The 26,960-nt window shown below is 46.9% G+C and overlaps 1 protein-coding gene across 2 annotated transcripts in view; it reads right to left on the bottom strand.

Annotated features, from left to right (window-relative positions):
* Positions 1–26,960, bottom strand: part of LOC126428413 (angiotensin-converting enzyme-like) — a 289,344-nt gene that overhangs the window by 99,748 nt on the left and 162,636 nt on the right. For both annotated transcript variants that reach the window (XM_050090336.1, XM_050090337.1), the window contains exon 2: positions 11,825–12,047. In XM_050090336.1, coding sequence (XP_049946293.1) covers positions 11,825–12,046 — 222 coding nt within the window. In that variant the 5' untranslated portion in view covers position 12,047. The remainder of the gene's footprint in view (positions 1–11,824; positions 12,048–26,960) is intronic.

The raw sequence follows: 26,960 nt of genomic DNA, 5'->3' as shown, positions 1-26,960 counted from the left end.
ATTAGGGTCTAAATTACGTGGACGGCGCAGGGCTCTCGGCCGAGTATATTGAGAAAAGGGACGAACGGTCAGAAATGAATACCTCATGTGGCGCAAGGTCTCGAATGAAAAACGCACGGGAGCCACCTGGTGTTCGTAAACTGTGTTTCGGCATCTACGTTGGCGGCACCAGTTTCGGAATCAACAGACAATCGTCTATCTTGCATCCGCAGTGTATTTTTCTGTGGGTCTAAACCATCATCACAGTAAAAAAAGTAAATATCATGTCATAGCCTCGTGATGACTGGGTGTTTTGTGCTGTCCTTAGGTTAGTTAGGTTTAAGTAGTTCTAAGTTCTAGGGGACTGATGACCATAGCTGTTAAGCCCCATAGTGCTCAGAGCCCCCTTATCATGTCATATCTACGACACATTTTTTGCTGAATGCAAGTTCGTTTTATTGAGGATTCCAGTACACCATATCATTCCCCACTCTTTGGGCTAAAACATACTACTTTTTAACATAACCTCCGTTCAATGGGATGGCCTTACGCCACCTGACTGTGAGGTCCCGTCCGCATGGCACCACTCTACTGGTAGACGTCGGAGCCGACGTCTTGCTGCATCAACAAACCCCCCATCATCCACGTACTGCTCCCCGAGACGTGTACCCGTCATTGGCCCAAAGAGATGGAAATCATAAGGTGCAAGATCCGGGCTGTAAGATGGAAGCCGGCGGATACACACCTTTGAGTACCCCAAATGGTGGAAGAGTGTGTCAGCACGATACACAGATACGTTCAGTGCAGCAGCGCGAGGTGCTTGATTGTGATCCGTCGGTCACCTCGCAAGAGAGTGTCCGCACGTTCCAACATTGCAGGGATCACACCTGTGTGCGGCCGGCCGGCACGCACGACATCGGACAGATTTTAGCGATGATGATACACTTCGCCCAACGACTCACCGTGCTTTTGTTCACTGGCAGGTCTCCGTATACATTCTGCAAGCGTGTATGAATATTTGGATGCTCTGCTATTCTGCCAAAATAAACGGAGTGACAACTCTCTGCTTGGAACGCACTTTCGTTGCAGACGCCACTTTGAAGTCTATGTATAGCACCACGACCTATCGGGACTGCATGGAACTACATGGGCTGAAGCGGGAACATTCCGCGCTCTCTCACAACATATTCCGCATTTTTTCAACCGAAATTGGCGGAGAAAAAATGCGTTGCATTACTTATTCAACGCCCCTCGTATATAGCAATGTTATGAGTGTACCCCATCAGACTGATAAACATCTAAAGGACAAACAGGTATCCTTGTTCAGGAGGTGGTGTGTCCGACGCGAAGGCACAGTTATAACAGGTCATCAGCCAACTGTAAACTAATTAAGGAGCAACCGACCGTAAGTTGTTCATGTCAATAAATGAATAGTCATTCATTTCCGACCACTGATGAGTTATCTCATCTGACTAGCTGTTTCTGTGGGTGGACGTGTTGTGTGGAACGTGTAGGGGAGGTAAATTCGATAATTCGTCTGATTTCCTTATGACACCGTCCTGTTCTGGCCAGCGCTCGTGGTATTTATGGCACCCGAAATCTGAGTGATGCGATTAAGATGTACGGAGAAAGTCTAGTTATCTACACTAATAACTTTTCACTACTACTAGACGAATTTTCATCTACATCTACATCCATACTCCGCAAGCCACCTAACGGTGTGTGGCGGAGGGTACCTTGAGTACCTCTATCGGTTCTCCCTTCTATTCCAGTCTCATGGGGGTTATCACAGACAACTTTAGTATAGCTTGGGGCACAATTAGGTTTTATTTCATCAAAATCGGATCACATAAAAAAAGGTACCGTAATTGAAAATTTTGTCCTTACTAATAAGAGGGTGAGTCAAATGAAAACCTTAAATATTTTTTTAAAATATTATTTATTGTGCAGACGTGGTACAAAGCTGTATCACTTTTCAACACAATCTCTCCCACGCTCAATGCAAGTCCTCCAGCGCTTACAAAGTGCATAAATTCCTTTAGAAAAAAATTCTTTTGGTAGTCCGCGCAACCACTCACGCACAGCGTGGAGTACCTTCTTCATCAGAACGGAACTTCTTTACTCCAATTGCGTCTTTGAGTGATCCAAACATATGGAAATCACTTGGGGCAAGGTCTGGTGAGTATGGTGGATGAGGAAGACTCAAAATACAGGTCTGTCATTGTGGCAACTGTTGTACGGGCAGTGTGGGCCCTTGCATTGTCATGTTGCAAAAGGACACCTGTTGACAGCAATCCACGTCGCTTTGATTTTATTGCAGGCCGCAGATGATTTTTTAGGAGATCTGTGTATGATGCACTGGTGACAGTAGCCCCTCTACGCGTGTAATGCTCCAAAATGACGCCTTTTTCGTCCCAAAACAGAGTCAGCATGACCTTCCCTGCTGATGGTTCTGTTCGAAACTTCTTTGGTTTTGGTGATGAGGAATGGCGCCATTCCTTGCTCGCTCTCTTCGTTTCCGGTTGGTGGAAGTGAACCCAGGCTTCATCCCCAGTAACGATTCTTGCAAGGAAGCCATCACCTTCTCGTTCAAAGCGCCGAATAAGTTCTTCACAACCATCAACACGTCGTTCTCTCATTTCAGTAATCAGCTGCCGTGGCAACCATCTTCCAGACTATTTGTGAAACTGGAGCACATCATGCACAATGTGGTGTGTCGACCCATGACTAATCTGTAAACATGCTGCAATGTCATTCAGTGTCACTAGGCGGTTTTCCTTCACTATGGTTTCAACTGCTGCCATGTTCTGTGGAGTCACAACTCGTTGTGCCTGACCTGGACGAGGAGCATCTTCCACTGAAGTCACACCATTTGCCAACTTCCTTCTCCATTCGTAGACTTGCTGCTGTGACAAACATGCATCACCATACTGAACCATCATTCACACCTTCACTACGCAAAAACCGAATAACAGAGCGCTGTTCTTCCCTGGTGCAAGTCGCAAGTGAGGCGGCCATCTTTATACTGATACTACGACGGTATGTGTGCATCTGCACTATGCTGCCTCCTACAGGCCATCCTGCAAGCGGTTTGTAGTACGCTTACCAACTTACAGGATAACGGCGCGAAATTTCGATTTGTTATTACAAACTTAAAGTTTTCATTTGACTCACCCTCGTATTGTAAATGCGAAAGTAATTCTTTCTCCGACATTTTCACGACCAACCCGCTGAACTGATTCGGCACGCAGTTCGCATATTTCTGGAGCAATGTGCCACCATATGTCTACTTACACATCAATCAATTCCCGTAAATTACGGAGCGGTGGTGTGTGGGTGCGGAGCTGTCGCCCGGTAGCGTCCGAGATGTGTTCCATCGCTTTCATATCAGGTGAGTTTGGTGGTCAAGACATCAACATGAGTTCGTTATCATGCTGCTCAAACGACTGTAGCACGGTTCTGGCCTTGTGACACGGAGAATTACCCTGCTGGAAGCTGCCAGCACCGTCGGAAATACATCAAGCATTAATGTATGCAGGTGGTCCATACTAATGTTCATTGTCCACAGATGTCATGATGCCTTCGATTACTACCACCGGTCCCACGCAAGCTTAGGTGAACGTCCCTCACAGCATAATACTGGCCCCACCAGTGCATGTTTCAAACAGACACTCGCCTGGATGACGGCCTGATGTAATACGATACATCTGACCAGCTGACTCCTTTCCACTTATCACTGGTCCCATTTCAATTAACCCCTGCCCACTACAATCGGAATTTACGGAGTCACTGGGTCAGCATGGGAATAAGTAGGGGTTGTCTGCTGCGGAGTTCCGTGTTCAACATATTGCTCCAACACTCCCGCCTGCGCCAGCACGGTACTCTGTCGTCAGATATGCAACAGGTGGTACAGCCTGCCTATTTTTGCAGGGCGAGCAAGCGTGTGACCCGACGCTACTAGTCTACTAGTGCTTCACGGTCTTACAATCACACTAAAAAAAATGGCTCTGAGCACTATGGGACTTAACTTCTAAGGTCATCAGTCTCCTAGAACTTAGAACTACTTAAACCTAACTAACCTAAGGACATCACACACATCCATACCCGAGGCAGGATTCCCACCTGCGACCGTAGCGACAACCACACTCCATATACGCTCACGAAAGTGGCAAAAAATGGTTCAAATGGTTCTGAGCACTATGGGACTTAACATCTGTGGTCATCAGTCCCCTAGAACTTAGAACTACTTAAACCTAACTAACCTAAGAACATCACACACATCCACGCCCGAGGCAGGATTCGAACCTGCGACCGTAGCGGTCACGCGGTTCCAGACTGAAGCGCCTAGAACCGCACGACTGTGGCACACGAACAGCCGACCAGCTTCGTCGTTTCCGAGATGTTCGTTGACAGGCATGGGGCCATAACAATTAGCCCTTTGTCAAATATGCTTGTGTCAGTGGATTTCCCGATTTTCGGTCGGTATCGTCACTAGAATGCTTCCCCAGTTGTCCCTGTTCCTCTTGTACAGGATGTAACAGATATAAGAGCAGATATTTCCATATGCGGTAACATAATATGTACACACATCAGTATCTTTGTTGTTTTTTCTCTGTGTCGAACAGTATTCCTATAAGCACATCACAAACTTTATGACATGTTTTCTGCACGGCCTAACTGCACCACTAAATGGACTATGCCTGTCAGTATAGACTAACCGCTTTGTGTCCATGTGCCCACATTTCAATACCTGACCTGCAGCCTAGGGTAAAATAAGTATTAATGGTTTACTCTTGCCACATGTATTTGGAGCTACTAACCAATCTAAAACATACTACTCCTAGTAGCTATAATGATGAATCAATCATGGAAATTAAACTATGATACATGAAGCTTAATGTCAAGTACACTGAAGAGCCAAAGAAACTGGTACACCTGCCTAATATCGTGTAGGGCCCCCGCGAGCACGCAGAAGTGTCGCAACACAACGTGTCATGAACTCGACAAACGTCTGAAGTAGTGCCAGACGGAATTGACACCATGAATACTGTCGGGCTGTCCATAAATCTGTAAGAGTACGAGGGGCTGGAGAACTTTCCTGAGCAGCACGTTGCAAGGCATCCCAGATATGCTCAATAACGTTCATGTCTGTGGAGTTTGGTGGCCAGCGAAAGTGTTTAAACTCTGAATATGTTCCTGGAGCCACTGTGTACCAATTCTGGACATGTGGGGTGTCTGATTATCCTGCTGATATTGCCCAAGTCCGTCGAAATGCACAATGGACATCGATACAATGCAGGTGGTCAGACATGATGTTTACGTATGTGTCACATCTCAGAGTCGTATCTAGACGTCAGGGGTCTCATAAAACTCCAACAGCACCTGCCCCCTCCCCCCCGCCCCCCACACCATTACAGAGCCTCCAGCAGTTCGAACAGTCCCCTGCTGACATGCTAGGTCCATGTATTTATGAGGTTGTCTCCATACCCGTACACGTCCGTCCGCTCGATGCAATTTGAAACGAGACTCGTCCGACCTGGCAGTGTGTTTCCAGACATCAACAGTCCAATATCGATGTTGACGGGCCCATGCGAGGCCTAAAGCTTTGTGTCGTGCAGTCGTCAAGGATACACGAGTGGGCCTTCAGCTCCGAACGCCCATATCGATGATGTTTCGTTGAATGGTTCGCACGCTGACACTTATTGTTGGCCCACCACTGAAATCTGCAGCAATTTGCGGAAGGATTGCACTTTAGTCTCGTTGAACGATTATCTTCAGTCGTCGTTGATCCCGTTGTTGCAGGATCTCCTTCTGGCCGCAGTCATGTCGGAGATTTGATGTTTTACTGAACTGCTGATATTCACGGTACACTCGTGTAATGGTCATACGGGAAAATCTCCGCTTCGTCGCTACCTCGGAGATGCTGTGTCCCATCGCTCTTGCGCCGACTATAACCCCACGTTCAGACTCACTCAGATCTTGCTAACCTGCCTTAGTAGCAGCAGTAACCGATCTAACAACTGAGTCAGACACTTGTTGTCTTATATAGGCGTTGCCGACCGCAGCGCCGTATCCCGTCCGTCTACATATCTCTGTATCTGAATATGTATGCCTATACCAGTTTCTGTGCCGCTTCATTGTAAATACACTATGTGATCAAAAGTATCCTGACTCTTGGCTGAAAATGCCTTACAAGTTCATGGCGCCCTCCATCGCTAGTGCTGGAATTCAGTATGGTGTTGGTCCACCCTTAGCCTTGAAGACAGCTTCCACTCTCGCAGGCATACGTTCAATCAGGTGCGGGAAGGTTTCTTGGGGAATTGGCAGCCCATTCTGCACGGAGTGCTGCACTGTGGAGAGGTATCGATGTCGGTCGGTGAGGCCTGGCACGAAGTCGGCGTTCCAAAACATCCCAAAGGTGTTCCATAGGATTCAGATCAGGACTCTGTGCAGGCCAGTTCATTAAAGGAATGTTACTGTTGCGTAACCCCTCCGCCACAGGCCGTGCATAAACAGGTGGTCGATCGCGCTGAAAGATGCAATCGCCATCCCCTTATTGATCTTCAACAGTGGGAACTAAGAAGGTGCTTAAAACATCAATGTAGGCCTGTGCTGTGATAGTGCCATGCAAAACAACAAGAGGTGCAAGCCTCTCCATGAAAAACACGTCCACACCACAACACCATCGCCTCCGGACTTTACTGTTGGCACCACACACACTGGCAGATAACGTTCACTGGGCATTCGCCACACCCACACCCTACCCTCAGATCGCCACATTGTGTACCGTGATTCGTCACTCCACACAACGTTTTCCCACTGTTCAATCGTCCAATGTTTACGCTCCTTACGCCAAGAGAGGCGTCGTTTGGCATTTACCAGCGTGATGTGTGGCTTATGAGCAACCAAGCATGAAGTCCAAGTTTTCTCACCTCCCACCTAACTATTACAATACTTGCAGTGGATCCTAACGCAGTTTGGAATTCCTGTGTGATGGTCTGGATAGATGTCTGCTTATTACACATTACGACCATCTTCAAGTGTCGATGGTCTCTGTCAGTCAACAGACGAGGTCGGCCTGTACGTGCCCCTTCACGGTTCCACATCACTATCACATCGGAAACAGTGGACCTAGAGATATTTAGGAATGTGGAAATCCTGCGTACAGACGTACGAGACAATGACACCCCATCACCTGACCACGTTCGAAGTCTGTGAGTTCCACAGGGCGCCCCATTCTGCTCTCTCACGATGTCTAATGACTACTGAGGTCGCTGATTTGGAGTACCTGGCAGTGGGCGGCCGCACAATGCACCTAATATGAAAAAAGTATGTTTTTGGGGGTGTTCGGATACTTTTGACGACATAGTGTATCTGCCGGAGAATGAAGAATGTGTATTGGGCACCATGTCTGTCGAAAACCACAATTGGGGACTGGTGCTTCAAGCTCCGAGCTGATCGCGATTCGACACAAGACGCCGCTCCATCTGGGAGGCCAGGGCGGTTGATGATGCGATTCGACATCAACTTGGGCATCTTGCAACGCAGTATCCGGTTGGAGTAAGGTTATCGTAAGTTGCGCAGCCGGGTGTTGAATGCTGAACAAGTAGTACCTGACGCGTTTCAGTGCCGGGGGCAACAAGTTCCTTCAGCGCGTTGTGGCAGGCTACGAGCGTTCCTACCGCCACGGGGAACCAGAGTTGAATCGTCAACGTTACGGTGGCGTCATCCATCGTCCCCCCGTCCCAAGAAGTTAATGAGTCAGCCACCTGCTGGAAAGGTGATGCTTCACATGTTCTTTGGTTACAGGAGCCCACCTGCTACCGAATTCAATGAAGCCGGGGAGCTGTACTGCGCAAGCTGGAGAGATTGCGGTGTGCAGTTAAGGCGAAACGTCCGGGAAAACTGGGACAAACGGCGCTGCTGATTCTTGAGAACGCTCGTCCCCATATCGCAAACGTAACACAGAAGTTACGGAACTCAAGTGGGATAGGAACTCATGTGGGAGACACTCGAGGACTCGCCCTAGAGTCACGATCTTTTACCATGCGATTATCGCGCCTTCGATCGCTTAAAAATGGCCTAGAAGTGTCGGCAATTCCTGTCTGACGAGGATATGCACCAGGTACAAGGGAATTTACGCAGTAGGACGCTGTATTTTACCAAATGAGTATCTTCAACTGTAGGCGTCGATGGGATGATTTCCTCAATGCTCACGGTGATTTTTTTCTGACTGCCAAACCGATTCTGGATTGTACCACCCTTGAACGGAAACGTTTTGATCACTCCTTGTAAAATGGTAGAAAAGCCATCTCGAATAAAGGTTCTCTAAATTTGCCCAACAGGATTTTGCCAAAAACTACGTCCCTTTTTTTCTAAGGATTCCCATTTAAGTTCCACGTGCATTTCTGTTGTATATATATTTTTATGGGCTATTCTAATCTGTTAAAATACTAGCAGCTCGTTTCTGAATCCACTGGATGTCCGTTGTCAACTTGGCTTCATGCAGACCCCAACCGTTGGAACAGTACTCTAGAACTGGTCGCACTAGTATCTTGTAAGCGATTCCCTTAACAAATGAACTGCACTTCTCATAATCGTTCCAACAGATCCTAATATTCTATTCCCTCATCTTAGTACTGATTTAACGTGATGGTTCACTTTCATAATGCATCTTAGTATTAGCCCTAAATACTTAATAATGTGATACTCGCAAAATGTTCTCCATTAATCTTGTGACCAATCGGGTTGCTTCTCTTAGTCATACGCATTTTCTTACATTTGTCCACTTTCAACACACAACGTGGAAAATTTTTTTAAGTCTCTCTGAAGTGCCGTACAATCTTTGACGACGGTAGTTTACTGTACACAATAGCGTCATCGAGCGGACAACCATACAGTGCTGATGATCCCATCTGACGAGTCGTTCAGGTACACAGAGGCTATAAATGATTTACTGAAAGGTCGATATTTTCCAAAGTATTACGTTTACAAGTATGACTGATGCACAAATACAACCGCAAGCTAAGCAAGTTAGCATTTTTCACTCTATAAATGTTGCACGAGTGCCCCAAGCGGTAGTCAAGTTCTTGTGCAGCAGCATCCTATCAATGCTCATCCCAGTCGCACTGACGGGTTCTCTGAGCTGTCCGGGGTTCTCGCCAGAGGGGATGCGCAAACACGGTCCTTAATGTGTCCGCAAACGAAAAAGTCGTCAGGTGTTGGATCAAGATACCTGTAGGTCATGGGAATGCATCATCATCATCTTCGCCATTACGCCCAATCCAGCGATCTGGAAATTCTTCGTTTAGGTAGCGACGAACATCGATGCTCCGACGAGGGGTGGCCCGTCTTGTTGGAAGATGATATTCTCGGAATCAGCTGTCAGTTGTGGAAACAACCACAACTGCAACACAACAAGGTAAGAGGTGCCCGTCATTGTCTTATCACAGAAGAAACATGATCCATGCAGTTTCTTGTATGACACCGCACAGGAAACCTTCGGGGAATCCAGTCCATGCCCCAAAATTTCATGAGGATTTTCAGTCCCCGCAGTCTCACATTGTGGCATTTAAGCTTTTCAGATTAATGGATGTTTGCTTCGTCACTGAATATCAGCTTGGAAGCTAAATGTTCCTCACGTGCTTCACGCAATGCATTGCGTTGTGAGATGCCCGCCATTGTGTTTTAATTGTTGCACCAGCTGCAGACGGTACGGTTCGAACTGTAGCCGCTGTCGCAAAATCTTTTTATTGCGTACGAAAATTTCCCTTACCCTCATCAAGGTTGCATCCGGCACACTTGGTCAACCGGTACTTTTCTGTTTACAGAGATAACCTAAATTTTCGATACCAATGCACAATGCTCTGACTGCATGGCGGTTCTTTTCCGTAATTCCTTCTGACGCACTCTAATCTGTTGTAAAAGATAAACGTCTCGCATATTCCAGCACACATACTCTTTTCTCGCTTAGTCGCCATTTTGTCAAGGCACAGCACCCGTAAAGCTAACTGGTGGCCAGAATACACAATCGGTGAGCTTATGCTTCCATTCATGCAAGAATAACATTTGTACACGCACTACTTCGTAAAATACGATACTCTGAAACGAATGAATCATTTATAGTAACCCTGTATATAGAGAACATTAGAGTCCTACTACATTTCGTTGGGGCACATTCGATGTCGTTTTCGTTTCTATAGAGCTTTTGCCGTCCAGAATAACGTACTATGCTTTGTTAGTAAAACATTCACTGGGCCATTCATATGTTTGCAAAGTACTCCGTATGATCGTGTCCTGGTTAATACCCTACATTGTGCTCCACAGTGGAAGGCCTGTAAGAAATTTAGGAACACAGAGCGCACCTGCTCACCTGTTCTCTTGTTTCCATTATGTGGTGTATGGATAAAGCAAGCTGTGTTCTAAACGACTGGTTTCTTCTGAATGCTTGCCCATTCTCTGAGAGCAGCTTGTTTGCCTCGAGATATGTCATAATATATTTGTGCTCAAATATGCTCTAGGTCAGGAACCTGCAACAGACGGGCGTCGCCGATATTGTTCTGTAATTCTGTGCATTCGATCTTTCTTGTGACAGTAGAGACCTGCGCTCTTTTCGAGTCACGCGTGACTATTCACCGCACCAGACAGAGTAATTTGGTAGCATCTGCGAGGGCTATTCGGAAAGTAAGATCCGCGAAATGGAAACCACAGTCAAAATTAATTTTTTTTATTTGCAACAATTAGTTACACCTTCCAGCTGCTTCTCTACATGCTTATATGGATATGGTATCTTTCTTTCGGATATGTCCGAAAGAACAAACACCATATCCATATAAGCATAAAGTTCTGGCAATACCGGCCATGACCTTCCTCTTCTGTGTAGATGCACACATATTCCCGAACTCTTACGGGATTTGGTAAGAATGTCTTCCACGAGTAATGAGTGAGTTGGGGTGGAAGACTACGAATATAGTGTGTGGACATACAAGGTGAGAATGTGGGTCTCGCGGGAGGCGTGCGCGAGATAGTCCCTGCAGTCGCGTTGTCCTCTGTGCCCTCAAGTGGCTCAGATGGATAGAGCGTCTGCCATGTAATTAGGAGATCCAGGGGTCGAGTCCCGGTCGGCGCACGCATTTTCACCTGTCCCCGTTGATATCAACGCCCGTCAGCATCTGAAGGTATTAATATACAATTCTAATTTCGCTTCTCTACATCGTCGGCGCTCCCACTTAGACATTTGTCGTAGCGTTGTACCAACTTCCCAATACCCTCGACATCGAAGGCAGCCGCCTGTGCCTTCCGCCAATTTTTGTTCGCTGGCCTATTTCGTTGTCTGTGCGAAAATGTTGTCTTCATAGCAAGTGGTTCATGTAAGGAGATGTGAACATCAGAGGGATTCAAGTCCGGGCTTTATTGTAGGTGATCAAACACTTCCCATCGGAAACGGTGTAGGGGCGCCCTCATTGCCCATGCAGTGTGTGGACGAGAACTGTCATGAAGGAGGACGTGCATGACAGGTACGTTGAGTGTGGTCGTATGAAATCAGGCGAAACCTCTCAGTGGGCACCCATACTTGGCGGGAGACACTGTCGTTCTAGACGTCTTTACACGCTCGCTGTGTGTCGGAACTGAAAAGAGCGACGTGACGTGATCGACGAGCATACTAGAGACACTGCCCAACACATATGCGCTGTGGTTTTCGTTTCGCGACCCATCAGACTTTACTTACTGAACAGTCTTCTACAACTATTGACCGTGACAGAAAATAAGGAACAATATCCAGTGTTTGAACAGATTCATATTTGACGTTGTGAAGCAGTACGTGGAGGAGTGGTGAGACACTCACCTTGTACTGTAGCGTCTCGTCGGTGATGTTGGAGGCGTAGCCCCACTCGGCGAGCGTCTCGACGTTGGCGCGCCGGCCGTACTCCTTGTCTAGCAGCTCGAGGTACTGGCGCGCCTCCTGCTCCGGGTCCACGACGCGCACCTCCTGCTCAGGGTCCAGGGCGGAGAGCGCCGTCGCCGACAGCGACACGGCCACCACACACAGCCACCACGCCGCGAGCATCCTGCAACCGGACACGCATACCACACTAGTACAGGAGGCTTAAAAAAGTGTGTTGGGGGGGGGGGAGACAGAGAGAGAGAGAGAGAGAGAGAGAGAGAGAGAGAGAGAGAGAGAGATGGAGAGTGTTGATGACAGGCGGGGGGTCAAGACGGAGAGACATAAGGTGAGTGAGGGAGGGAGAAAGAGGGATGAGAGAAAGAGGAAGAGAGAGGATGGTGACAGAGAGCAGGAGAGTATGAGAAGGGGAGAGAGGCAGATAGAAGGGGAGGGGAGAGAGGGAGAAGGAGAAGGAGAGAGCGACGAAGAGTGGAGGAGGAGAGTTAGAAGTAGAGAGATGCTGAGTGAAAGAGAGAGAGGGGAGGAAGAAAGAAAGAAAGAGAGTCGGGAGAAGGAAAGAGAGAGAGGGTGGGGAGAGGAGAGAAAAGGGTAAAAGGAAAGGGAGGTGATAAGAAGGAAAGAAAGAGGGGGAGAAGTAAAGAGAGATGGGGTGCGTGAGATGGAAGGATAGTGGTGAGATAGAGGGAAGAGAGAGGAAAAGAGGAGTCAGGTAGTAGTGAAGAATAAGAATAGAAGGTGAATGGTGAGTAAGCGAAAGAGGGGCGAGAGAGGAGTCGGAACGAGAGTTGCAGAGAGGGAAGAGATTAGGAGAGGGAGGGGAGAGAAAATGAGAAAGAAATTAGGGTCCCGACGACAGCTTGGTCATCGAAGACGGATCGCGTCAAGGATGGGGAAGGAAATCGGCCGTGCCCTTTCAAAAAAACCCTCCCAACACATGGCTGGAACGACTTAGGGAAATCATGGAAACCCTGTCTGGATGGCCACGTGTCCACCCGAATGCGAGTCCAGAGAGGGAGAGGGAGAGGGAGAGGGACAGGGACAGGGACACCGGGCAACATAACGTGTGGAAGATACGGTAGTGGCCTGATAAGTAAGGTAACAGCAGCTCGCGTTTGTGTACAAATACCCCGTGTGAATTAAATTCCATGTCTAAACAAAAGATAAGATCGAAGTTTTCAGATGCAGTCAGTAGATGGAGGTAGCTGTACCGTTGCGCTTCAAAATACTGTGTTTTTATTATTATTATTTTTTTTTTTTTACTCCCACAGTCAATATTCGACCTGTACAAGTTTGGTATACAACCAAGCTATCTCCACTAGACCGACAAACGTTTAGTAAAAAACATGATCCGAGTCACCAATCACAAGAACTAAACGGCATACTGGAAAAATGGCATCGTAACGATCTACACGAAGAAAACACGAAAGAGACGTCATCTACCTAACGTTTGACGTCACATTTCGAAGAATACTTCGAAGACTAGTGTTGTTCACTATGTTTCTCCATTCGATGAGATGACGAAAGTGTCGTCCACGTTTCGCAGCCACCAGTGTGAGCATAACTGAGCAGAACTTAGCGCAATTAGCTCAAAACCTTGCATACAGCTGCTACTTAGACATGGGGGTCCCATCGGCATTTAGTCCGTTCGTAACATTTACTATGCCAGGTGAAATAAGTTGACGACAAACATAGCAGCACCAGGTCACAGGTATCAGGTAGCTTTCTGTCTTGAAGAATGGTAATCCGCTTCTATTACTATGCCGATGAAGAGAGACTTCGTCAAAATTTAGCATTAAATCAGTGCTGTAAGGACTGCTTCCGCACACCTTGGGTAACGTGAGTTCAGTCCCCTACGAACGATTGTGTGTGTGCCACGCGGCGGCACCCCATAATATCCGTACGCATACGACGTTTTGTTGCTGTTGTCATTTCTTTTGCGAGAGCATTTACTGTACACACAACTGACTCAAAAATTCTGGATTCACTGAGAGCCGACAGTTTGCAGGTTGTGACAGGAAGAAGTGCCTGGCGGGTGAACTCGTCGCGTATTCAGCTGGCGATATCTCGGGTGACTGGAGACGAAACAAATTGCCACCCGGCGCTTACTGACGTGGTGGCCACAATATGAACGTAATTACTAGCTCTCCACGTCGAAGAGGTTGTTCTTTTATATTCTGTTTAAAACAGTAGTATCGTTACAGGTTAATCATAATGTAACTGTAGCGTTCTTGGTACTTTTTCTCGGTTCTTATTTCATGATGTTCCTATTGAGTACGGAAGTAATAATCGTTGACGTAAGGGATCCGTATTATTTCAGTCAGTTTATACGCAGGTATACATACAATGGCATCGACGGATAAATGGCTGTGATTAACGTGTAAGGGACCTTCAGTTGTTTACGTTGAAAGAAAACGTACCTGACTAATAGAAGTTTTACGGAGTGATTTGTTTTTGGTATCACGAGCTTCCAGATCTCTTATGCAGCTGACATAACCAGTCAATTTGCAACGCTCGACCAACATGATGAAATGAGGGGCAATGATAATTTTTTTTTTTTGTAAATGTTAGTATAATTTGATTAAAAGCTGGAAAACCGATTCTATGGACTAGTTAACTAATTAAGGCAACTTGCAGAGAAAAACAAGAATTATCGTGGCAGTAAGTGAACAGGCAAGAATATGAATATTTATGAACACAATTTGCGGTAATTTTATATACTGTATTAAGACTGATGCCAATTTTTCTTGTTAATCCCAATTATATACCAACCAGCTTGGAGCTCGCTCCTTCGCTCGCGTAGGCTGTACATGATCTGCGCTGATTTTTTTTTTCTTTAATCGAATTTGTATGCTGTTACGCCCATAGCTCATGTGTAAGGCAGCCACTCGGCGTTTATATTTAAAATCTCCATATCCGGCCGAAGAGCGCACAAAAGTAAAATGCTGAAAGAAGTACTAATTCAATGAAGTTTCCAATCAGAAAACAAACAAAACAGTCAACATTATCTTGTGCAGCCCAAAGAAACTACTCTCTATAACAGAGACGATCCGTTCCTTTTTCTATGGAACTCTAACAAAGCCAATATGTCAAGGTGAATGTAAATTAACTTTCTTTGGTTATTTCACAAATTTTAACACCTTCTAAACATCTCATGCTAATTAAGGCCATTGAAATATAGTCTTTCCCGAATGTACTTCTGACCAAAAAGTGACAATGCTTTCATAATGAAGTACATTCATAGAACTTTTCATCCCATATTCCACTCCCTTATGAGCTGACTTTCCAAAACTGTTCGAAGACGTATACTTTTTTCCTAAGAAATCAAAGCTTTTTTCCTAACTCAAATACCAGTTTTCATAAATGTAGCTTCAAAATGATTTAATATTTCTTTAATAATTTTTATTTTCAAAAAAACCTTTCACTCACAATTTTACTCTCTTAGAGGTTGAATTTCCAAAAATGCTTGTTCCAAAAATGCTGAAACACTAATTTCTTTATTTCTGACAGAGAAACCAATAACAGTTTTCGTAGGTCTAGCTTCAAAATTGCCTTCATAGCGACGTATCTTCAGGAAAACCATTTATCTTTTGTTTCGCCCATTTAGGGGTGGGATTTCGAACAAACCCTTCTTAAACGATAAAAACCCTCTCCAAATTTCAAGTTTCTGTCCTTGGCAGTTTCAGCTAGGGGATGATGAATCAGTGAGTTAGGCAGTCAGTCGGGACACTGCATTTTACACATATATCATTATTCGCTAAGTGCTCTTCATAATCTGAGACGGGGCATACTACGATGAAAATGGTCTCGATTCCTTGTAGTGGTGTCATTCTTCCTAAGAGGGAATAAAGTAATGTTGCGAGCTTAATGTGAGACTACCTAAGACTATCATATTACCGACGAGAACTGTGACGTGGGGAGGTTTCGATAGGGCCGGGAATCGTGCACGGATAGCCAAAGTGGTTACAGTGACCACTCGCGATAAACAGGCAATCTGGTTTTGGGTCATGGTCCAGCCCAAATTTTCGTATGTCACATTTGGGTAATACACACAAACCCATTGCTGCCGATGTCATGAAATTCACATACAAAGAATAATTTGTATAAAAAATTTGCTACTGAAGCTTTTCAGGTGGAGACAGCAACACAGAAGCACAGAACAAGTGTACGTGCAGCTTATAGGCGTATTTCGGAGTCTGGAAAGGCCAAATGATGGGAGCATCACGCTCACAGATCTACACTCCTGGAAATTGAAATAAGAACACCGTGAATTCATTGTCCCAGGAAGGGGAAACTTTATTGACACATTCCTGGGGTCAGATACATCACATGATCACACTGACAGAACCACAGGCACATAGACACAGGCAACAGAGCATGCACAATGTCGGCACTAGTACAGTGTATATCCACCTTTCGCAGCAATGCAGGCTGCTATTCTCCCATGGAGACGATCGTAGAGATGCTGGATGTTGTCCTGTGGAACGGCTTGCCATGCCATTTCCACCTGGCGCCTCAGTTGGACCAGCGTTCGTGCTGGACGTGCAGACCGCGTGAGACGACGCTTCATCCAGTCCCAAACATGCTCAATGGGGGACAGATCCGGAGATCTTGCTGGCCAGGGTAGTTGACGTACACCTTCTAGAGCACGTTGGGTGGCACGGGATACATGCGGACGTGCATTGTCCTGTTGGAACAGCAAGTTCCCTTGCCGGTCTAGGAATGGTAGAACGATGGGTTCGATGACGGTTTGGATGTACCGTGCACTATTCAGTGTCCCCTCGACGATCACCAGTGGTGTACGGCCAGTGTAGGAGATCGCTCCCCACACCATGATGCCGGGTGTTGGCCCTGTGTGCCTCGGTCGTATGCAGTCCTGATTGTGGCGCTCACCTGCACGGCGCCAAACACGCATACGACCATCATTGGCACCAAGGCAGAAGCGACTCTCATCGCTGAAGACGACACGTCTCCATTCGTCCCTCCATTCACGCCTGTCGCGACACCACTGGAGGCGGGCTGCACGATGTTGGGGCGTGAGCCGAAGACGGCCTAACTGTGTGCGGGACCGTAGCCCAGCTTCATGGAGACGGTTGCGAGTGGTCCTCGCCGATACCCCAGGAGCAACAGTGTCCCTAATTTGCTGGGAAGTGGCGGTGCGGTCCCCTACGGCACTGCGTAGGATCCTACGATCTTGGCGTGCATCCGTGCGTCGCTGCGGTCCGGTCCCAGGTCGACGGGCACGTGCACCTTCCGCCGACCACTGGCGACAACATCGATGTACTGTGGAGACCTCACGCCCCACGTGTTGAGCAATTCGGCGGTACGTTCACCCGGCCTCCCGCATGCCCACTATACGCCCTCGCTCAAAGTCCGTCAACTGCACATACGGTTCACGTCCACGCTGTCGCGGCATGCTACCAGTGTTAAAGACTGCGATGGAGCTCCGTATGCCACGGCAAACTGGCTGACACTGACGGCGGCGGTGCACAAATGCTGCGCAGCTAGCGCCATTCGACGGCCAACACCGCGGTTCCTGGTGTGTCCGCTGTGCCGTGCGTGTGATCATTGCTTGTACAGCCCTCTCGCAGTGTCCGGAGCAAGTATGGTGGGTATGACACACCGGTGTCAATGTGTTCTTTTTTCCATTTCCAGGAGTGTATATAGAGCAATGACTGCAGAACATGTGGTGACGAGCTGGGCTCAGTGGCAACATGAATAGGTAGGAGACATTCCATCATTCCACAACAACAGTTCCACGATGAGATCAAACGATTCTTTGTCTGCCTCACACCCACAGCCAGGTGATAACAGCTGGATTCTTGGCAGACGTTACAGAGTATCACCATGAACCATCAGGAATGAATTATTGGAAACAAGGGTGAGTAATGAATATGGCATCGACGTTTATTGCTGATACCATATCACACAGCACAGCGCACAGTGTAAGTCAATTGGGACACTGAGTGGTGTATGGCGATAAAGTCTCTGTTCTGTGTGTGGCGGTGATATAGACGCCAGCGTGTCCGTAGGTGGCCTGGTAGAAGGCCACAGGAAGCAGCGAGTCTCGAGATCTGTACCTCTCCGACTCGTGGAATTGTGGTCTGTGTGGAGCTACTGGATACGACGACAGGGCTGATGTGGTAATCGTTGAAGGGAGGCCGAACGTCCGCCAGTGTGCGGCAAGAGTGGTAAGCCCTGTTGCCATACCCTTGGTGACCAGGGTAGGCAATGGCATATTCCAGAAGGATAACGCAAGACCACACACGACAGCTCACACCACAGATACCTTAAGGAAAATACGGATCCCTGACTGCCCTTCGCAGTATCTTGATTTGCCACCCACAGAGAAGAAGCGACGGGAAGAGGTACATTTCATTCCAGCCTGCAATCTTCATGAACGGACAAAGCAGATGTTTACGACGTGGCAAGCAATCCCTCTAGATGACATGATGGAGTCAGTCTATTTCCATGCCACAACGAATGCGAGTGTGTATTCTTGCCTGGGTTACCACATATCGTACTGATATCGATGATGGACGTCAATTCCTAATGCAATGGAAGTTTAACGTGACGAACATAGGACTGGTGGGTATAATGTTTTCCTTTTTGCCACCAGCGCTACGTGTACCTGCAATACACAAAAATGCAGTAAATGAAGCAGGCAAAAAGGAATACAAACGTCTCAAAAATGATATCGACAGGAACTGCAAAATAGATAAGCAGGGATGGCTAGAGGACAAATGTAAGGATGTAGAGGCTTATCTCACTAGGGGTAAGATAGATACCGCCTACAGGAAAATTAAAGAGACCTTTGGAGAAAAGAGAAGCACTTGTATGAACATCAAGAGCTCAGATGGAAACCCAGTTCTAAGCAAAGAAGGGGAAGCAGAAAGGTGGAAGGAGTATATAGAGAGTCTATACAAGGGCGATGTAGTTGAGGACAATATTATGGAAATGGAAGAGGATGTAGATGAAGATGAAATGGGAGATAAGATACTGCGTGAAGAGTTTGACAGAGCACTGAAAGACCTGAGTCGAAACAAGGCCCCGGGAGTAGACAACATTCCATTAGAACTACTGACAGCCTTGGGAGAGCCAGTCCTGACAATACCATTTGGTGAGCAAGATGTATGAAACAGGCGAAATACCCTCAGACTTCAAGAAGAATATAATAATTCCAATCCCAAAGGAAGCAGGCGTTGCCAGATGTGAAAATGACCAAACTATCAGTTTAATAAGCCACAGCTGCAAAATACTAACACGAATTCTTTACAGACGAATGGAAAAACTTGTAGAAGCCGACCTCGGGGAAGATCAGTTTGGATTTCGTAGAAATACTGGAACACGTGAGGCAATACTGACCCTACGACTTACCTTAGAAGCTAGATTAAGAAAAGGCAAACCTACGTTTCTAGCATTTGTAGACTTGGAGAAAGCTTTTGACAATGTTGATTGGAATACTCTCTTTTAAATTCTGAAGGTGGCAGGGTTAAAATACAGGGAGCAAAAGGCTATTTACAATTTGTACAGAAACCAGATGGCAGTTATAAGAGTTGAGGGACACGAAAGGGAAGCAGTGGTTGGGAAGGGAGTGAGACAGGGTTGTAGCCTCTCCCCGATGTTATTCAATCAGTATATTGAGCAAGCAGTGAAAGAAACAAAAGAAAAATTCGGAGTAGGTATTAAAATCCATGGAGAAGAAATAAAAACTTTGAGGTTTCCGATGACATTGTAATTCTGTGAGAGACAGCAAAGGACTTGGAAGAGCAGCTGAGAACTGAATGGACCGTGTCTTGAAAGGAGGGTATAAGATGAACATCAACAAAAGCAAAACGAGGATAATGGAATGTAGTCGAATTAAGTCAGGTGACGCTGAGGGAATTAGATTAGGAAATGAGACGCTTAAAGTAGTAAATGAGTTTTGCTATTTGGGGAGCAAAATAACTGATGATGGTCGAAGTAGAGAGGATATAAAATGTAGACTGGCAATGGCAAGGAAAGCGTTTCTGAAGAAGAGAAATTTGTTAACATCGAGTATAGATATAAGTGTCAGGAAGTCATTTCTGAAAGTATTTGTATGGAGTGTAGCCATGTATGGAAGTGAAAAGTGGACGATAAATAGTTTTGACAAGAAGAGAAATGAAGCTTTTGAAATGTGGTGCTACAGAAGAATGCTGAAGATTAGATGGGTAGATCACATAACTAATGAGGAGGTATTGAATAGGATTGGGGAGAAGAGAAGTTTGTGGCACAACTTGACTAGAAGATCGGATCGGTTGGTAGAACATGTTCTGAGGCATCAAGGGATCACCAATTTAGTATTGGAGGGCAGCATGGAGGGTAAAAATCGTAGAGGGAGACGAAGAGATGAAAACACTAAGCAGATTCAGAAGGATGTAGGTTGCAGTAGGTACTGGGAGATGATGAAGCTTGTACAGGATAGAGTAGCATGGAGAGCTGCATCAAACCAGTCTCAGGACTGAAGACCACAACAACAACTTGTCAAAATATTTATGCAACTTCAGCCGCTGTCAATAATAATAATAATAATATGCATAACTTGTCTGAACAAGGGAAGAATTGTTTTTGTGGTATTTTGTTGTTTTCTACATAATTAAGCACAGTTTGTGGCAAGAAGGAAATAATGTTTCAACTTTCACTACTCACTGTTTTGCATTTTTGTGTAAGTGGGTGTTTTCGTGCTTTTTTATTTTTTAGGGCAAATGTACTAGATCCCTAAGTCATGTATTAGTTAACGAATTACCTCCCGGGCTGAAAGTCAGGCATTCTTACGTTGCTCCCATACAACATAGGCTTGTTATACCTTTCTTTGTTAAAAAGTTCTCTTGTAGTCACGTTTGCCTGATTTCGTCACTTTGTCTGGTCTGGGAGGCCCTACTTCCTTTGCGGCCAACTCTTCCTGGTAATTTTCTTTTCTGTTTGCGCTTAATACAGGTTCAACAGAATTGATCTTGACACTGTACAGGAAAAGCGATTTCTGCACAGTAAACAACGAACACCAATCACAAACTGTCGTTTGCGGAAATTATTAAATTCAAGTAGTTTCATCTACCAACAAGGTCACTTGACTAGAATACAAAATGAGGCGCTGAGAACCATAAGGGCTAGAACTGCACCATCTTCGACCGCTCACAAAGTGAATATCTGAGAAACGAGTGTAAAAGCTTTTCATGATTGTTCAGATATACGTACAATATGGCCCACCATAGGATCGACAGATGCCAGAAGCATGAATAAACGCTACAGTCTCACAGTCGACGATGATGTACGTTATGGTTCTCAGCGCCTCAAAAGAATTACTCTATGATAAAATACAAAACTTAACGCACTGTATCTCACTCAGAATCCCAAATATAGGTTTTTCTATCAGTATAATTATAACATATGCTGATGTCCAATCTAATTTTACTGTATACTGAGTGAATTGGCATGTCTGTGGAGTGAGCGGGATGTATGCCAACCGAACGTGGAAGACAGTCTGCTGCAGTGTGCTACCACCAGGTGGCACTGACACAAACTACGTAGTAGCTGAGTAGTCACGGCAAGCAGTGCCCGCTGTCAACCGTTGACACTGTTCGTCAAATCCGCACGTATTTGGCCCGAAAGGCAACCACGTCACGCCAACTGCGCATCCGCAGAAGCTCCTGAAAACCCTCACGAGTGAGGGTGTGCTCGCGACTCTGATGCCAAGTTTCACTGAGTCTATAGGAGCAATGTATCCCAGGGCCGTAGATTTAGTGCCGTACGGTTAACAGGCAATGTGTCAAAAGTTAGGATGATCACGTGCTTTTGTGTCCTTACATAGCAGCCGCCACAGATTCGAGCGTGGGTAAATTGTTCGTGCTCGGTGGATGGTTTGATATCCAAGATAGCCAAAATGTTTCGTGTTCCAAGAGGCACCGTATCGAAGATATATACTGTGGTGTCACCGCCAGACACCACACTTGCTAGGTGGTAGCCTTTAAATCGGCCGCGGTCCGTTAGTATACGTCGGACCCGCGTATCGCCACTGTCAGTGATTGCAGACCGAGCGCCGCCACACGGCAGTTCTAGTCTAGAGAGACTCCCTAGCACTCGCCCCAGTTGTACAGACGACTTTGCTAGCGATGCTACACTGACAAATACGCTCTCATTGGCCGAGGCGATAGTTTAGCATAGCCTTCAGCTACGTCATTTGCTACGACCTAGCACGGCGCCATATTCAGTTATATTGAGATTGTAATAATGTCTAAACAAGAGCGATGTTCTCCGATTGTGGATTAAAGTTAAGTATTACATCAACTACGTACTTTATTTGCTACTATAAACTCCTTTAATTGTTCCAGACCTCACGCCAATCTGCGTGAGCTTAAAAGCGTGCATTTCGGCCTCCTCTAGCAACACGGTGTTGGCTCTTCTGCCAACATTTCATATACCGCATACAGGGAAAACGGAAAAACATCATTCGCTGAGTCACAACGTGGACGAAATTGTGATCGAAAGGACGACAGATGCAAAAGTCACTGCAGAACTGAATGTCGCACTCGCGAACTCTGTCAGCAACCAAAAAACTCGAATGCAAATCCATAAAAGGGAAATTGCATGGCAATCTAGAATTCCAATACTACTCATTAGTGATGCAAATGGCCAAAACAATAAAACGAGGTGCCGAAGCAATGAAAGCTGGACAATGGAGCAAATGAAGAAAGCCATTTGATCAGATAAGTCTTCTTTCACACCGTTTCCAACTCCTCGGCCGGTCACGGTGGCCGAGGCTTGTAACATATTGGTAACATTCTTTGTGTGTTCTTTAAAGTCTGAAAATGGCATTTTTAAATTTAGGGAAAAGAAAAGAGTCACAAGGACTCAGATGAATAGGGAGATTCTGGAGCGACAGGAACGCTTTTCGGGTCAAAAATCCCGTGATACAAGTGGCCGTGTGACATGAGGTCATTCTCATGATATAGCATCCACTTGTCTGCAACGTCGTCTGGTCTCACTGGATTCGCCGGCCGTTGTGGCCGAGCGGTTCTAGGAACTTCAGCCCGGAACCGCGCTGCTGCTACGGTCGCAGGTTCGAATCCTGCCTCGGGCATGGATGTGTGTGATGTCCTCAGGTTCGTTAGGTTTAAGTAATTCTAAGTTGAAGGGGACTGATGACCTCAGATGTTAAGTCCCATATTGCTCAGAGACATTTGAACCATTTGAACCATCTGAACCAACTCCTGGAGTTGACCTCCTCAGAGTGAAACATGGCGGGGACTGATGATCTGTGCAGGCCCACGGTTACTGTGCAAGGTCGCATTACGCCCGAGGATCATTTGAATAACTTGGCTTATCAGGTGCACCCTACAGAACAGTGATTGTTCCCCAATAGTGATGCTGTGTACCAAGACGACAGGGCCACTGTTCACACTCGTTTTATGAGCATGACTTGTTTTGTGAGCACGAGGACGAATTCTTGCATCCCCCCCCCCCCTTGGCCACCAGATCTCAGTATTACTGAGCCTTTGTGGTGTATTCAGAGAGGGGAATGTACAAATGGTTCAAATGCCTCCGAACACTACGGGACTTAACTTCTGAGGTCATCAGTCCCCTAGATCTTAGAACGACTTAAACCTAACTAACCTAAGGACATCACACACATCCATGCCCGAGGCAGCATTCGAACCTGCGACCGTAGCAGAAGCGCGGTTCCGGACTGAAGCGCCTAGAACCGCTCGGCCACAACGGCCGGCGAATCCAGTGAGACCAGACGACGTTGCAGACAAGTGGATGCTATATCATGAGAATGACCTCATGTCACACGGCCAATGGTATCACGGGTCTTTTGACCCGAAAAGCGTTCCTGTCGCTCCAGAATCTCCCTATTCACCTGAATCCTTGTGACTCTTTTCTTTTTCCTAAATTTAAAAATGCCATTTTCAGACTTTAAAGAACATACAAAGAATGTTACCAATATGTTACAAGCTCTACCAGTTGAAGCCTTAGAGGGTTGCTACCAAGACTGGGAACATAGACTCCGCCAGTGTGTAGCTGCCAAAAGGAACTACTCTGAAGAGGACAATACTGTTCTTTGAAGAAAAAAATCTTTGTCAGATAAAAATCAGTCTCATTTCATCACACACCTCGTATCCCAGCGGAGGGGGAGGAGGGGGGGAGGGGGCGGTTGCGACGGCTTGTAGCAGCTCTGCACCAACCACAGAGCTCCAAACGACCAGTGTGCTCTTGTGCATTGTGTATCACTGTAATCAATGACTCTCGCTTCAGCTTTCATGTATTAAGGCACGAATATTTACGAAATTCACGTTCGTGTATTTTCTGCGCAGCTCTCCCTGTCATCCGCTTTCGTCCCACCGCTCCAAAGAGAAGTTCAAATGGTTCAAATGGCTCTAAGCACTATGGGACTTAACACCTGAGGTCATCAGTCCACTGGACTTAGAACTACTTAAGCCTAAGGACATCACACACAACCATGTCCGAGGCAGGATTCGAAACTGCGACAGTAGCAGCCGCGAAGTTCCGGACTGAAGCGACTAGAACCGCTCGGTCCCGCGTCCGGTAATGAGAAGTAAAGCGTCTCCCCAGAATCGGATAACGTCCAGGTGGACAACCAACAGTCTAGGCTGTAGTCGAATGCACGTTGGCTCCCAGTGACGAGGAGCAACACCGAGGCGCTCTGCAGACGCTGCCTTTTTTCCCTGCAGGACTCGTCGGACGCCTCCAGTTGGCATGCGCGCACGCGGTCCCGGCGACTGCCCGCCGGCCGGCCTGGACGTCCCGTTAGCCGGCAGTTGGCCGAGACGTGACTCACTCGGGTGCAGCGGCGCCGGCGTGGGGCGCCAAGGACGCTACGCGCCGCCCGCCCGGACCTGGGCCCACAACAACCTGCGCAACGACCGTCAGCCGCGCGCTGCGGCGGCCAAGTTTGGTGCTCCCGGAAAGGCCTGCTCCCGCTAACCGAGGCTGCTGGCGACGCTATCCGACTCGACAAAGACCTCGAGTTGTAAGGTTCCTGCGTCTCTGGCGAACCGCCTGCAGGGGCAAGGATAGCGCGTCTCGGCACATTCGATGACGACAATGTTACTTCGAGGCATTACCTTGCAGCTTCTCTTTCAGAACTCTGGAACGGAGACGGGTTAGCTCTACATTTACATTCAAGTGACAAAACTCATGATATGACGATGTGCACATATGCACTTGGTGGTAGTATCGCATACACAAGGTAAAGTACAGTGCACTGGAGGAACTGTCATTTGTAGTTACACTACTGGCCATTAAAATTGCCACACCAAGAAGGAATGCAGATGTTAAACGGGTGTTCATTGGACAAATATATTTTACTAGAACTGACATGTGATTACACTTTCACGCAATTTAGGTGCATAGATCGTGAGAAATCAGTACCCAGAACAGCCACCTCTGGCCACAATAACGACCTTGATACGCCTGGGCGTTGAGTCAAACAGAGCTTGCATGGCGTGTACAGGTACAGCTGCCCATGCAGCTTCAACACGATACCACAGTTCATCAAGAGTAGTGACTGGCGTATTGTGACGAGCTAGTTGCTCGGCCACCATTGACCAGACGTTTTCAATTGGTGAGAGATCTGGAGAATGTGCTCGCCAGGGCAGCAGTCGAACATTTTCTGTATCCAGAAAGGCCCGTACAGGACCTGCAACATGCGGTCGTGCATTATCCTGCTGAAATGAAGGATTTCACAGGGATCGAATGAAGGGTAGAGCCACGGGTCGTAACACATCTGAAATATAACGTCGACTGTTCAAAGAGCCGTCAATGCGAACAAGAGGTGACCGAGACGTGTAACCAATGGCACCCCATACCATCACGCGGGTGATACGCCAGTATGGCGATGACGAATACACGCTTCCAATGTGCGTTCACCGCGATGTCGTCAAACACGGATGCGACCATCATGATGCTGTAAACAGACCCTGGATTCATCCGAAAATAATGACGTTTTGCCATTCGTGCACCCAGGTTCGTCGTTGAGTACACCATCGCAGGCGCTCCTGTGTGTGATGCAGGGTCAAGAGTAACCGCAGCCATGGTCTCCGAGCTGATAGACCATGCTGCTGCAAACGTCGTCGAACTATTCGTGCAGGTGGTTATTGCCTGCAAACGTCCCCATCTGTTGACCCAGGGATCGAGACGTGGCTGAACGATCCGTTACAGCCATGCGGATAAGATGCCTATCATCTCGACTGCTAGTGATACGAGGCCGCTGCGATCCAGCACGGCGTTCCGTATTACCCTCCTGAACCCACCGATTCCATGTTCTGCTAACAGTCATTGGATCTCGACCAACGCGAGCAGCAATGTCGCGATACGATAGACCGCAATCGCGATAGGCTACAATCCGATCTTTATCAAAGTCGGAAACGTGATGGTGCGAATTTCTCCTTCTTACACGAGGCATCACAACAACGTTTCACCAGGCAACGCCGGTCAACTGCTGTTTGTGTATGAGAAATCGGTTGGAAACTTTCCTCATGTCAGTACGTTGTAGGTGTCGCCACCGGCGCCAACCTTGTGTGAATGCTCTGAAAAGCTAATCATTTGCATATCACAGCATCTTCTTCCTGTAGGTTAAATCTCGCGTCTGTAGCACGTCATCTTCGTAGTGTAGAAATTTTAATGGCAAGTAGTGTAGATGATTCATGTGAGAAAGTTTCTGACGAGACTACGGCCGCACGACGGGAACTAACAGACTTCCAACGCGGAATGGCAGTTGGGACTAGATGCATCGGACATTCCATTTCCGAAATCGTTAGGAAATTCAACTGTCCGAGATCCACAGTGTAAAGAGTGTGCCAAGAATATCAAATTCCAGACATTGTCTCTCACCACGGATAACGCTGTGGCCGACGGCCTTCATTTAACGACCGAGAGCAGGGGAGTTAGTGCATAGAGTTGTCACTGCTAACAGACAAGCAGCACTGCTTGGAATAACTGTGAGACGTACGACGAACGTATCCGTTAGGACGGTGCGATGAACTGTGGCATCGAAGGGCTATGACAGCCGACAACCGACGCGAGTGTCTTTGCTAACAGC

Source organism: Schistocerca serialis, chromosome 12 (assembly GCF_023864345.2).
Source record: "Schistocerca serialis cubense isolate TAMUIC-IGC-003099 chromosome 12, iqSchSeri2.2, whole genome shotgun sequence".
NCBI classification, from domain to species: domain Eukaryota; kingdom Metazoa; phylum Arthropoda; class Insecta; order Orthoptera; family Acrididae; genus Schistocerca; species Schistocerca serialis.
Note: the sequence above shows the minus strand (reverse complement) of the source record. Positions and strands in the feature narration are given on the sequence as shown.